Below are 11,803 nucleotides of genomic sequence, written 5' to 3'. Positions count from 1 at the left end.
AAAAGTCCTGATTTTGTGCACGGTTGCTCCGCTGCTTGCCGGGAGCCTGCCCCTCCCCCCGGGGTCTATCTTCCTGTCGCTTTGGATTCACTTCTCCGCCGGTCCTACCTTTCAGAAAGTGGTTGTTTTTCTGTTTCCAGAATTGCTGTTCTTCTTCTCTTCGATCTGCCGATGGATTTTCAGGTGTTTGCAATCTTTAGATAAGCTATCTAGCTGATCTCCGGCTAGCTGAAGCAGTCTCAGCTTGCTACTTCTCCGCCATCTTGACTCCTCCCGGATTTCGAGTAAATACATGTTCTTCTTTTTCCACTGTATCCTTGATGTTTCTTATTCCATTTCTTGTGTATTTGTGTTTGATCCTAAATGGTATTTCCTCATTTCTCTACCAATCCCCCAATTCTCTGTGTCAGATCTGCTGCACTGTGCACTTACCAGGTCTTTGCTTGTTATACTTTTCCGTTCTGGAACTACTTCTCCCCCCCCCCCCAATTTCTTAACTCCTCATTTTGTAATATTTAATTTCTTTACAGAAACCCTGAACTCATCTTTTCTCTCCTTGCATATCTTCAATGTCTAGAATCAATTTGGGTCCCTTTTTGTTTTCTCTCTTTCCTGCTGATTCTGAGTCACGGTGTTCTTTCTCTTTACATGTTTAGCTACCGTTGGTTGTATACCAGACATTATATTTTAAAAGTTATCGATGGAAATAATTTAAGGCTTAATTAGACATTATCTTTCTGCAAAGAAGTTTTGTGTCTGCCTGCATCCTGGAAAGGACAGCATCCTAAGATTCCCTTAATGCCAGTTCAAGACACGAAGTGTTCTCATTTACTTGGACCAAGCCAGGCTTTAATCTGCTCAAGGGCTTTTTTACTATTGATCTAGCCTTTCTTCTAAGCCGCAAGCTTTCAGGCATTCATCCCAAAGCAGTGGATTGTTTTCAGAGATCAATTCCAACATTTGATCTTTTACACCTATGAGACCACGACATCCAACTCAAAGTTGTAGTTTTCCCTTCTAGAATGGTAAATTCCTGTGTGGCCAAAGTGGCCTTGGGTGCGAGGCTTAATTTTTAGAGTTTCCTACTTTTTGTTGACCTAGTAACGTCTCTCTCCATTATTAGCTTTTGGAAATTTTAAGAAAAAAGAAATATTAATCTAGTTGTTTTCCATTGCAAGCATTGTCCCATTTACCTGGTTAAACTTCCACTACAAGAAGTAAAATATCCAGATTTATTTTCGGTAACAAAAAGCCTAAACTTATTTTAAATTTAAATAAGTCTGTGAGTAAGCATTTGCATGACAAGCACGTACTTCAATATTCCAACTCTAAAATAAATAACTAGATAAAGCATGGAGACTTGCCATGAATTTGCAGCTAACATGAAAAACAAAAGGCACCAGTGCCTTCAATTTCTTATAATGTTTACTTTGATTTGTTCTCAAAGGACTTGCCTGCAGGAGCAATGGATTCTTTGAAAAGTCTGAAGATAGAATAAGTGAAACTATTAAGTACACATTTTCTTTACCCTGGTGACAAAATTCTGCATTTTATCTGAGATTGGAATAGCTCAAAATAGGACAAATTACCCCTATTTCTAAGGCCAAGATTTTCTTATAAAGAAAAATCTATAGACAAGGAAAATCAGAAAACCCTGGCATGGGTGGAAGGCATCTTGATAAAGGAGGCATTGATGACATGTATTTTGAATGAATTTTTTTTCCATATTCTTGTACTGTATGGTACGGCTGCTGGTTGCGGGAGGTATTCTCCAGCCCCCTCTGTGGGAAAATTAGAATGGGAAATTGTGAAGGAAGCGGGGGGGAATTAGAAATAAATCTAACACTCCAACCACAGATAAATTCACAGGAAGATCAATTTTTGGAAGGGACTTAAGAAATGGATACTGATTCCTTAAAGTATTCATAACTTCATTGCTAATGGGTATGGGGTTTCTTTTCGGGGTGATGAAATGTTCTATAATTAGATTATGGTAACATTGCTTAATACTGTATCTTATAAAAAAAAAAACCACTGGACACTCTAAACGGATGATTTCTCTGGTGTATGAAATATATCCCAATAAAGCCTTTTTTTTTTCCAAAGGAAAACCTTGAGATATCTATATATCTGTCGACGTCTTCAACTCATTTAACAAGCATGGCTTTAGAGACTGTTCAATCCACATACAAAAAGGGTGATTAACACAATCCTTAAGTTCAGAAGGATACCTAGGTGTAAATTTTGGTTTCATACTTACTGTGGGGTTTCAAGTCAATTAGTGAACGTCCCTGGGCATTAGCTTTCTCAGATAAAGTGGAGATAACAGCACCACCTTGCCCAGAGGCAGGGACAGAAACATGATTTTTGCTCAAGTTGTGCACTCTAGGAGCACTCTAGGTGAAGAGCAGGGTAGAACCAGGACAAGAAACTAGGGACAATGTGGTCTCAGCAGGACTCAGCTTAGATTTACAGGTTTCCTCAGGGAAGTCAGTCGGCCATGGGTCAAAGTCTCAGGGGACCGTGTGGCAGGGTGCTGTCCTCCGGGCTGCTGGTCGTCTGCCATTTAGGGGCCACCACTCGCTGCTACCAGAAGAGCATGCCCTTGCCAGTAAAGGACACTTGGGTTGGGCACTACTGGCATTTACCACGCCCTCCTCCCCATAGTCTGGTTGTAGGAAGGCGCAAGGTAAGACACACCACGCAATCACTGTGAGGGGCTGCATGGTGCCTGGCACAGAAGAAGTACTTTATGAACGGCAGCTAATTTTTGCAGGGCTTCGAATATCAGAGGCACAAAGAAACTAATTACAAATATTGGGTCAGATAATCTCACCGTACACGTTGATTCTTCATCAAAGGCATACATGTGACTGATTGAGCATACTTCATGACGAGGTGGTAGAGGAGTGACTTTCAGCGGGCTTGTCCATCCTGAAAACAAAAATTTATGTGTGTTGGGTTAAAAACGTGATAACGGTTTTTTTGTTGTTGTTGTTGTTCCACCAGAAATACTTCCTACATGAAAGCTAAACTGTATCATATTATCTGACATGTCCATGGATTATGTAACAACTTTTATTAGCAGTGAGAACCGAATTGCTCTGGAACATGCATGTTAGGGAATAGTAGCAGTGCAGTTGTTACTACTCATTACTTGAAGAGGTCTGCTGAGTACTGCGAATCTGCAGATGAGCATGTGGGTGTATTGGGGGTGGACGCAACACAAAGGAGTCTGTTACTAGGCAGAAAATGTATCTAATGACAGAAGTCCTAAGACACTAGCAAATCGGCACACAGATTATAACAAGTATTTACTGTGCTGTAAATGGAAGTAGATGCACACACAGAGAGGGAAAGGGGTTCCCGGTTTTGTGGTGCTCATGAACAAATGGAAAAGATAGTCCCATTTGTAGATAATTTCGTGTCGTGTAGCAACTCTAATCCTTGTGCTCCAACTGCTGGTGGAGTGCAGAGGAAGAATACTAGCCCAGCCAGACTGTGGGAAGTTAAGAACAGCTTCCTGAAGATAATATTTGCTTTAACCCTGATAAAGGGGAAGTCAGAATGGTCGGAGTCTGAGAAGGTCTCGACACCCCACTGTGGACTTGGAAGACGGAGGAGACCATGTGAGGAGGAGCATCGGTAGCCTCCAGGAGCAGAGAGTCCCTGGCTGTCTGAGACAAGGAAACGGACACCTCTAATGCAAGGAACTGGATTCTAAATGAGCTTCAAGTGGACTCCCCCAGACACTGCAGGTTTGGGTGGTTAGATCCTGAATAGAAAACCAGTTGAGATTAAAAATAGAGCTACCCTCTGACCTTGCAATTGCACTACTGAGTATTTACCCCAAAGATGCAGATGTAGTGAAAAGAAGGGCCATCTACACCCCAATGTTCATAGCAGCAATGTCCATAATAGCCAAATTGTGGAAAGAGTCAAGATGCCCTTCAACATACAAATGGATAAAGAAGATATGGTTCATGTATACAATGGCATATTATTCCTCCATCAGAAAGGACGAATACCCAACTTTTATATCAACATGGATGGGACTGGAAGAGATTATGCTGAGTGAAATAAGTCAATCAGAGAGAGTCAATTGTCATATGGTTTCACTTACTTGTGGAGCATAAAGAATAACACAGAGGACATGGGGAGTTGGAGAGGAGAAGGGAGTTGGGGAAATTGGAGGGAGAGATGAACCATGAGAGACTGTGGACTCTGAGAAACAAACTGAGGGTTTTGGAAGGGAGGGGGTGGGGGTTGGGTGATCCTGGTGGTGGGTATTAAGGAGGGCACATATTGCATGGAGCACTGAGTATGGTGCATAAACAATGAATCTTGGAACACTTAAAAAAATAAAATTAAATTAATTGAAAAAAAAAAAAAAACAGAAAAAGAAAACTGGTTGAGTGTGCCCAGTCTTCTCGCAAAACCAGGAGCTAGTAAATGGGTTTTGTGTTGGACTGCTAAGTCTTTGTCACCAGCAATAAGAGAAAATATAGAAGCAGAGGCAAGAGATCAAGGCAAAGTGAGAAAGGCAGTGCTGAATCCCATGATTATTTCAATTTTGAGAATAAGGATAATTCTGTGACCCAGCTGGCTGAAGGAAACCCTCCAGCCGACTACCCTCCAACAGCAGCAACAGCTTTGAAAAAGAGGAAAATAGAGAAAAAAAACAGAACTTAGGACTTGATATTTAAACCAGAGTAGGAGATAGGGAACAGGACAACAGATTACAGCTAAGCACCCCAGGGTCAGGACATTCATTCTTGAGTATGATGATGCCATTTCCATTACCTCGTTTCAGTATCTACTGTGTGAAACAAAGCCCCCCAAAGGCTAGTATGTTAAAACAACCATTCATTGTCTCCCAGGACTCTGAAGCTAGTCAGGGTTTCCTATGTCATGTGGTGTAGGTTGGGATCTCTCAAGATGTCCTAAATTATCTCACTCACTGGCTGGTGAGTGGGTGTTGACTATTACCAGGGATCTGAGCTGGGCTTCCTGACCAGTGACTTGTTATTGTTGTTGTTATTTTTTTTTTTCCCTTATGGGCCTATGTTGAATTTTTCACAAAATAGTGACTGAATCCAGAAAAGGAATCCCAAGGGGCCCAATCCCAATGTGGAAAAAAAAAAAAAGTCTCCACTTGCAGCATGGGTAGAGCCCAGAATCAGTGTGGGAAGGAAACAGACCTCATCTCATGGCAGGAGGGTGGCAGGAACACACAGGAAGGAGTGAACCACCGAGAGCCACGGAGAGCCACACCCTCTTCCTCGTAATCCACAATCTCACTTCACCACTCTCATGCCACCAAACAAATGTCAAGTCCCTTGTCAAAGAAAGTACCGTACCATTTCTTCACGTACTAGAGATCTAACATGTTTGAGACTGTGATACTTTCATCGTGAGTTGGTTTTGTGTGTATCTGATGAAACTGAGTGAGTTTGTAACAGTTGCCATAAAACGTATTTTTCCATAGGCCCTATTATTTTTATTATAAAACATTTCCGTAATGTAGTTTTAAAGAAACAAAACCTTAAAAGAGAGATTGAAGGACTATTCTATGTTTATTTTCTTATTCGTGTGTTTTCTCTCCTCTAACGGTTAGAAATACATGTTTTCATCATCTACAATATTGTTTTTAGGGTTTCTTTCTCAATATAGTTCAAGGTAGGTCAATTTTGTTATTTTAAAAGAACCAGTTTCAGGTTTAGTTGATTTTTTTTTCTACTTTTCTGTTTTTTACTTTATCTATTTGCACCAAATATAGACCTTCAAAATATATGATGCAAATATTGACCAAATTTAAGTAACTCTACAGTAATAGTTGGAGACTTTAATACTCCACTTTCAGTAATGGATTGAACAACTCGACAAAGATCAGTAAGGAATACAGGAGTCAAACAATACTTTGACACAGAATATATGCACAGAACACTTCATCCAACAGAATACCCAAGTAGAAACAATATTTTTCTCAAATGCACATGGAACATTCTATAGAACAGATTATATTGTAGGCCACAAAACAGGTCTTCATAAATTTTAAAAGACTGAAATCATGTAAAGTGTATTTTCTGATCACAATGGAATCAAAGTAGAAATTGATAAAATGGAATGAAACTACCAATGTGTGAAAATTAAATACCATACCCTAAACAACCAAAGAAATCCTGTGGAAAATTAAGAATATCTTGAGACAAAGGAAAACAAAAACACAGTACAACAAAATTATGGGATTCAACAAAAGTAGAGCTAAGAGAGAAGTTTGTAGGTATAAATACTTAATTAAAAAAAGATCTCAAATTAACAACCTAAATTTATAACTTAAAAAACTATGAAAAAAAAAAAAAGAAAGAAACTGAACCCAAAACTAGCAAGAAGGAAATAAAGAGCAGTGTAGATATACACAATATAGAGAAGGGGAAAAAATAAAAACCAGTAGAATCAATGAAATCAAGAGTTGTTTTTTTAAATATAAAAAAAATGACAAACATTTAGCTAGACTCAGATGACTCAGAAAAAAACAGAGGACTTAAATAAACCAAAATCGCAAATGATAAAGGGGACAGTACAAATGATTTTTGTTGGAGGAGGCCATCAAGAGGACGTTACTTCCTGTGAACTGGACTCAGGCATGGGGGGCTTCTCGTCCACTCCCCTGTCCTTCAGATGGACCTTCTGCCCACCATTCCCCCAGCAGGAGCTGTTTTAAAATGTAGCCCAGAGTAAGATGTTGTTGAGACCATCTGGATGGTATAGATAACTGAACCCTGTGAAGGTCTTATAAAAACTTTTAGGATTCCAATGGCCAGGTGTAGAGATCTACTTGTCTTGTAGCTGCCCAAGACAAGACTTGTATATAAGTTCTCTTGCTTATTAACCCTGCCACTTACCCATCTGGAGTGGCCTGCCTCTTTCTTTGTTCTCTCTTTGCCTTCCTTGTATGAGGGCCAGTTTTGGATTTCACCCAAAGAATTCTTGAGTTTGCAAACTAACAACTTTACAGAAATAAAAAGGATAAGAATGTACCATGAACAACTGTGCACTAACAAATTCTATAACCTAGATGAAATAGATTCCTAGAAACATGTAACCTACCAAGACTGAATCATTATGAAACAGAAAATATGAACAGATCTGTAACTAATAAGGAGAATCAATAATCAAAAACTTGTTCTATGAAGCCAACATTAGCTTGATACCAAAGTCAGAAAAAGACACTGCAAGAAAACTACAGATCAATATCCCTAGTAAATATTGATGCAAAAATCCTCAAAATACTAAAAAACAATTTAACAGCACATTGACAGTATTAGACACCATGACCAAGTGAGGTTTATCCCTTGGATGCAAGGAGTTATATTTGTGCATTGTTGGTGGAAATTCAAAACAGAGTAGCCACTATGAAAAACAGTATGGTGGTTTCTTAAAACATTAAACATGGAATTACCATGTAATAGAGAAATTCCACTTTTGGGTATATACCCCATCGAACTGAAAGTGGGGTCTCGAAAAGATATTTGAATCCCTTTGTTCATAGCAATGTTACTCACAATAGCCAAAATGTGAAGCAACTTGTGTCCACGGACGGATAAACAAAATGTAGTATATACATAAAAAAGAAAGTTATTCAGCCTTAAAAAGAAATTCTGATACATGCTACAACATGGACATTGTTATCCATGAAGGCATTATGCTAAGTGAAATAAGCCAGTCACAAAAAGACCCATACTTTTTGACTTCACTTACGTGAGGTTTCTAGAGTAGCCAAATTCTGAGACAGAAAGTAAAATGGTGATTGCCAGGGACTGGGAGGAGGGGAGGACATAGAAAGTTAGTATTTAATGGGTACAGAGTTTCAGTTTTTTAAGATGAAAAGTGCTAAGGAGGTGAACGGTGGTGAAGATTGCTCTTATTGCCAATGAACCATACACTTAAAAATGGTGGATTGTTATGGACCTCCCCTTCCCCAATTCACATATTGAAACTTTTACGGGATGGCCAGGTGATTCAGTCGGTTAATTGTCTGCCTTTGTCTCAGGCCCTGATCCCAAGGTCTTGAGATCCGAGCCCTGTATCAGGCTCCTTGCTCAGCGAGGAACGTGATTCTCCCTCTGCCTCCTGCTCCCCCTGTTCATGCTCTCTTTCTCCCTCTCTCTCTTACAAATAAATAAATTTTTTTTTTTTTAAAAGAAACACTTACCCCCAAAGTGATGGCATTTGAAGGTTGGGGGTATTAGGGAGGGCATTAGGTTTATTTACCATCTGGAGGGTGTGACTCCCGTGATAGGATTACTCTCCTTATAAAAAGAGGGAGAGAGGCCAGAGCCCGTGTGTATCTTTCTCTCTGCCCTGTAAGGAAACAGCAAGAACCAGGCCCTCTGCAAGCCAGAGAAAGGGCTCTCAGCAGGAATCAAGTTAGCTGGTAGCTTGATCTTGGATTTCCCACCCTAAATAAATGCCTGTTGCTTAAGGCACCCAGTCTGTGATTTGTTTTAGCAACTGGAGCTGAGACCGTGGCTTAAAAAGAAAAAAGCAGGAAGATATACAAAGAGTTATGAGTATTTATATTAGGAACCTGAGCGCAGGGAAATCAGTGATGTGACCACCTTTATTTTTCCTGTCATAAGGAAGACGTGCTGTAAAGAGAGGCAAACAGACCAACGAAAGGTTTGAATATAATTAGGGTAAGTTTAGAGTACTTGGTTGGTATCTGAGAAAGAAAGCCAACTAGGAACAAAAAATTACTGAACCCAGTTGTCCAGACAAAGTTGGAATAAAGCAAGAAATTGGCAATATAATCTTTTATATCTTTTTGGTATTTATGAAACCCCACTGAAAAGCATACTGATGTGTGATATAATTAATTTTACAAAGGCATTCTTATAAGAATGTGTTCAAAATTATGTGTATTTAGGTTTGCTAAAATTTTAAAGTATTATTTATAATTAATGATTATTTCTAAGATCTACAAAATCACTGAAAACCTAGGACAAGTTACATTGAACTGAATCCATGGGCCACCAGTATTACTTTTTGAAACTGTAACAGCTAATATTAAATAGCTACTATTAATTGACTGCTTTAGCCAGGTTCCAGTAATTTTGTTAAGAGCTTTACCTGTCTTTATTCATTTAATCCTTACAGTTTTATAAGAGCAGTACTCTTTTTGCCAAGGAACTGAAAATTCCGGACTTTCTAATAGCTTACATTTATTGGTGCATTCCTTCATGTCGGATATCTTTACGTGAGTTATGTTAAATAGTCTCCACTAATATTTTATGAAGTATTACTAGTACATGAATTTACAAATATGGATACACAGGCATAAAGAGCCCTGGGTCATAGTGCAAGTAAGCCTTCTGTCAGGACTTAAGCCCAGAGGGTCTATAGAATTCTGTTGTACTGATCTGGGTAGCAAGTCCTATACTTCAACTGAATTATTGATGTAAAGTCTATTAACTCCATTTTTGTTGTATGTTAGCTTTAATAAATTATTTCTTCAACTTCTAATTTGCTGTAATAATGTTTTGAGAGTCCAATCTTAGGAAAACTTACAAACTAAAACATTGCTCTTAAAATTACACTAGGCTAGGGTTTACTGCTTACAAGGAAAGTGGTATATTTGTCTAGAATAGGACTACTAGAAAAAACAACTTCAGTTCCTTTAAAGACACATTCTTGACACTGACCATTATTTTACATTGAAACATTAGCAAAAGAGTGAGTTCAAGCTCTTTTCCACAGTCGGAATCAGTAAGATATTCTATGTCTGCAAGACTGACCTGGACTCATCAGTGGTTCAAAGCAAAATTACATGAGCTTTTGGTAATACTGTATTTCATTAGATGGCATTTCCAAGAGATTAGAAAATACTTATTTGTTAAAATAGGTCGTCGAACCCCATTCATACCCTTTATAAGGAAATTCCAAACTGAGGGATTTCCTGAAGCACATGTGCTAAGTCCACAGCTGAAGTGCAAAATTAAAAGCATAACTCTTATCATATGCTTGTATCTCTCCAAATTGCTCTGCCTGTTCAAAAGTGGGTATTTGCAGGGTGGGGCTGGGAAGAGAGGTCCTTCATTTTTATTTTCTTTTCCTTTATTCTTACCCCTTCCAGGTCCCAAGTGATTATGGCCCCTCTTCATGGAGAAAGGGCAGGGACCCATGGATCCCCACTGCTCCAGCAAATTGTGGTGTCACTGTTTCTCCACATACTGTCGCTTTAGGCCTCTAGTCTATGGCCAGGTGCCTAAGAGCAGTGGAGGGGGGTGAGGGTCTGGCACTAGAGGAAGCGTAGGATCTCTTACTGCAGCATTTGATCTTTTCCTTTCCACATACTCAAAGATGTTAACCTGCTTGCAATCCCTGCTTGCCAGACACACTTCCATACAAAAATACTCCATGTGGCTTTCCTTTGGAAGTGTTTCTCACTCTTTCTGTACCAGGCCAGTGACACTCTCTGGGAGTTCTCATGGAGAAACCATGAGGTATAGCTATCAGTAAGGGATCATTGATTCTGTGTCCAGGGCTATGGAAGGGTTGCTTTCTAGCAGACCCCCAAATCTACTTTCAACGAACGATCTACCCATTTCATTTCAGCTCCTGTGATCTAGCACTTTATAACCACCAGAGATTTGTTTTTTCAAGGGAGATAGACAGATATAAAGGCATGCTACACAATTATCAAAACTAAACATACATGGCCTTGTGGAAAAATTAGGTTATCCACATGTCTAGAATAAATTATCTGAAATCCACTTTGTGTTGGTCACTTACCCTAATTAATGCATTTAAAAAATTCTTTTTTTACAAACAGGTTTATAAAAGGCTAATCATTCTTGCTAGTGTTTCCTTGCAATCTATGACTTAAAAATAAGAGTTCCTTATTGGGTTCTTCATAGTTTTATGTGAAATTTTCTGCTAAATACTCATTCTTATATCCATGCTCTTCTTTCTTGTTTGAATTTTTAAAAATTATAAAGCCCATGTCACGTTACCTCCAAGTCTTGCTCTGATAGAAATGTCTGGTATTGCCCTGGAATTCCATCTCCTGTCTTGTTTTAGTTCTTCTAATAAAATGGTTTGTCTTTTCAGTGTTGTTTGAAATCCTGTGTCTGGTCTGGGAACTCGATGTTGTGGTTTCACATCACTGAAGTCCACTAGACTTGGTATGGTTCTGCCAATGCCAGGCTTTAAGTCAGCATCACCACCAGGACTCAAAAACCCTGAACAGGAATCACCCAAGGGCACATCATCCCGAAGTGGAAATAACGGATAATCTCGCCCATATGGTGGGGGATAAGGATAGTGTAAATGGTAGTCCGGCAAGACTGACGGGGGATAGGGGTGAAATTTAAGAAAAGTAGGGTTGCATTTCTTTTCAATTCTGCCATAGTTATGTCTGTCTTCAACTCCCTTCACAAAAGGCATGTTCATTTTCCTTAAGAGATTATAGTAGTGTGGGTAATCTGTATTCTCAACAGCCTTTTTTCCTGAAAGGACGGACCTTTCAGAGATACTTATCTTTCCAGGGGTGTACTGTGAATCCACATCCATGGCCTTTCTTTAGACTTTTGGATGACTGTAAATTAACTGCTTCTGATGACTCCTTTCTATTTAACTATAAAACTCACTATTTGCAATAATTGAGGATTGGTTATCAACATAAAGTTACTGAACTGGAAATATTGAGGTTTTTTGTTTTTGTTTTTTTTTAAAGGCAACTATCTTTTCTCTACCAAAAGAAGTATAGGACATTAAGGGACCAGGACAGAAAAACAAGACA

At 39.1% G+C, this 11,803-nt stretch overlaps 1 protein-coding gene across 1 annotated transcript in view; it reads right to left on the bottom strand.

The window, feature by feature from the left end:
* SPMIP7 (sperm microtubule inner protein 7) overlaps positions 1 to 11,574 on the bottom strand; it is a 65,930-nt gene extending 54,356 nt beyond the window's left edge. The window contains exons 1-2 of the mRNA XM_059395780.1: positions 11,016 to 11,574; positions 2,837 to 2,934 (exon numbers count right to left, since the gene is read on the bottom strand). Coding sequence (XP_059251763.1) covers positions 2,837 to 2,934; positions 11,016 to 11,574 — 657 coding nt within the window. The remainder of the gene's footprint in view (positions 1 to 2,836; positions 2,935 to 11,015) is intronic.
* Between the last annotated feature and the right edge of the window lie 229 nt (positions 11,575 to 11,803).

The sequence above is a fragment of the Mustela nigripes genome, chromosome 4, assembly GCF_022355385.1.
Source record: "Mustela nigripes isolate SB6536 chromosome 4, MUSNIG.SB6536, whole genome shotgun sequence".
Lineage (NCBI taxonomy): Eukaryota > Metazoa > Chordata > Mammalia > Carnivora > Mustelidae > Mustela > Mustela nigripes.
The sequence above is the reverse complement of the archived record's forward strand: the minus strand, read 5'-3'. Positions and strand labels throughout refer to the sequence as shown.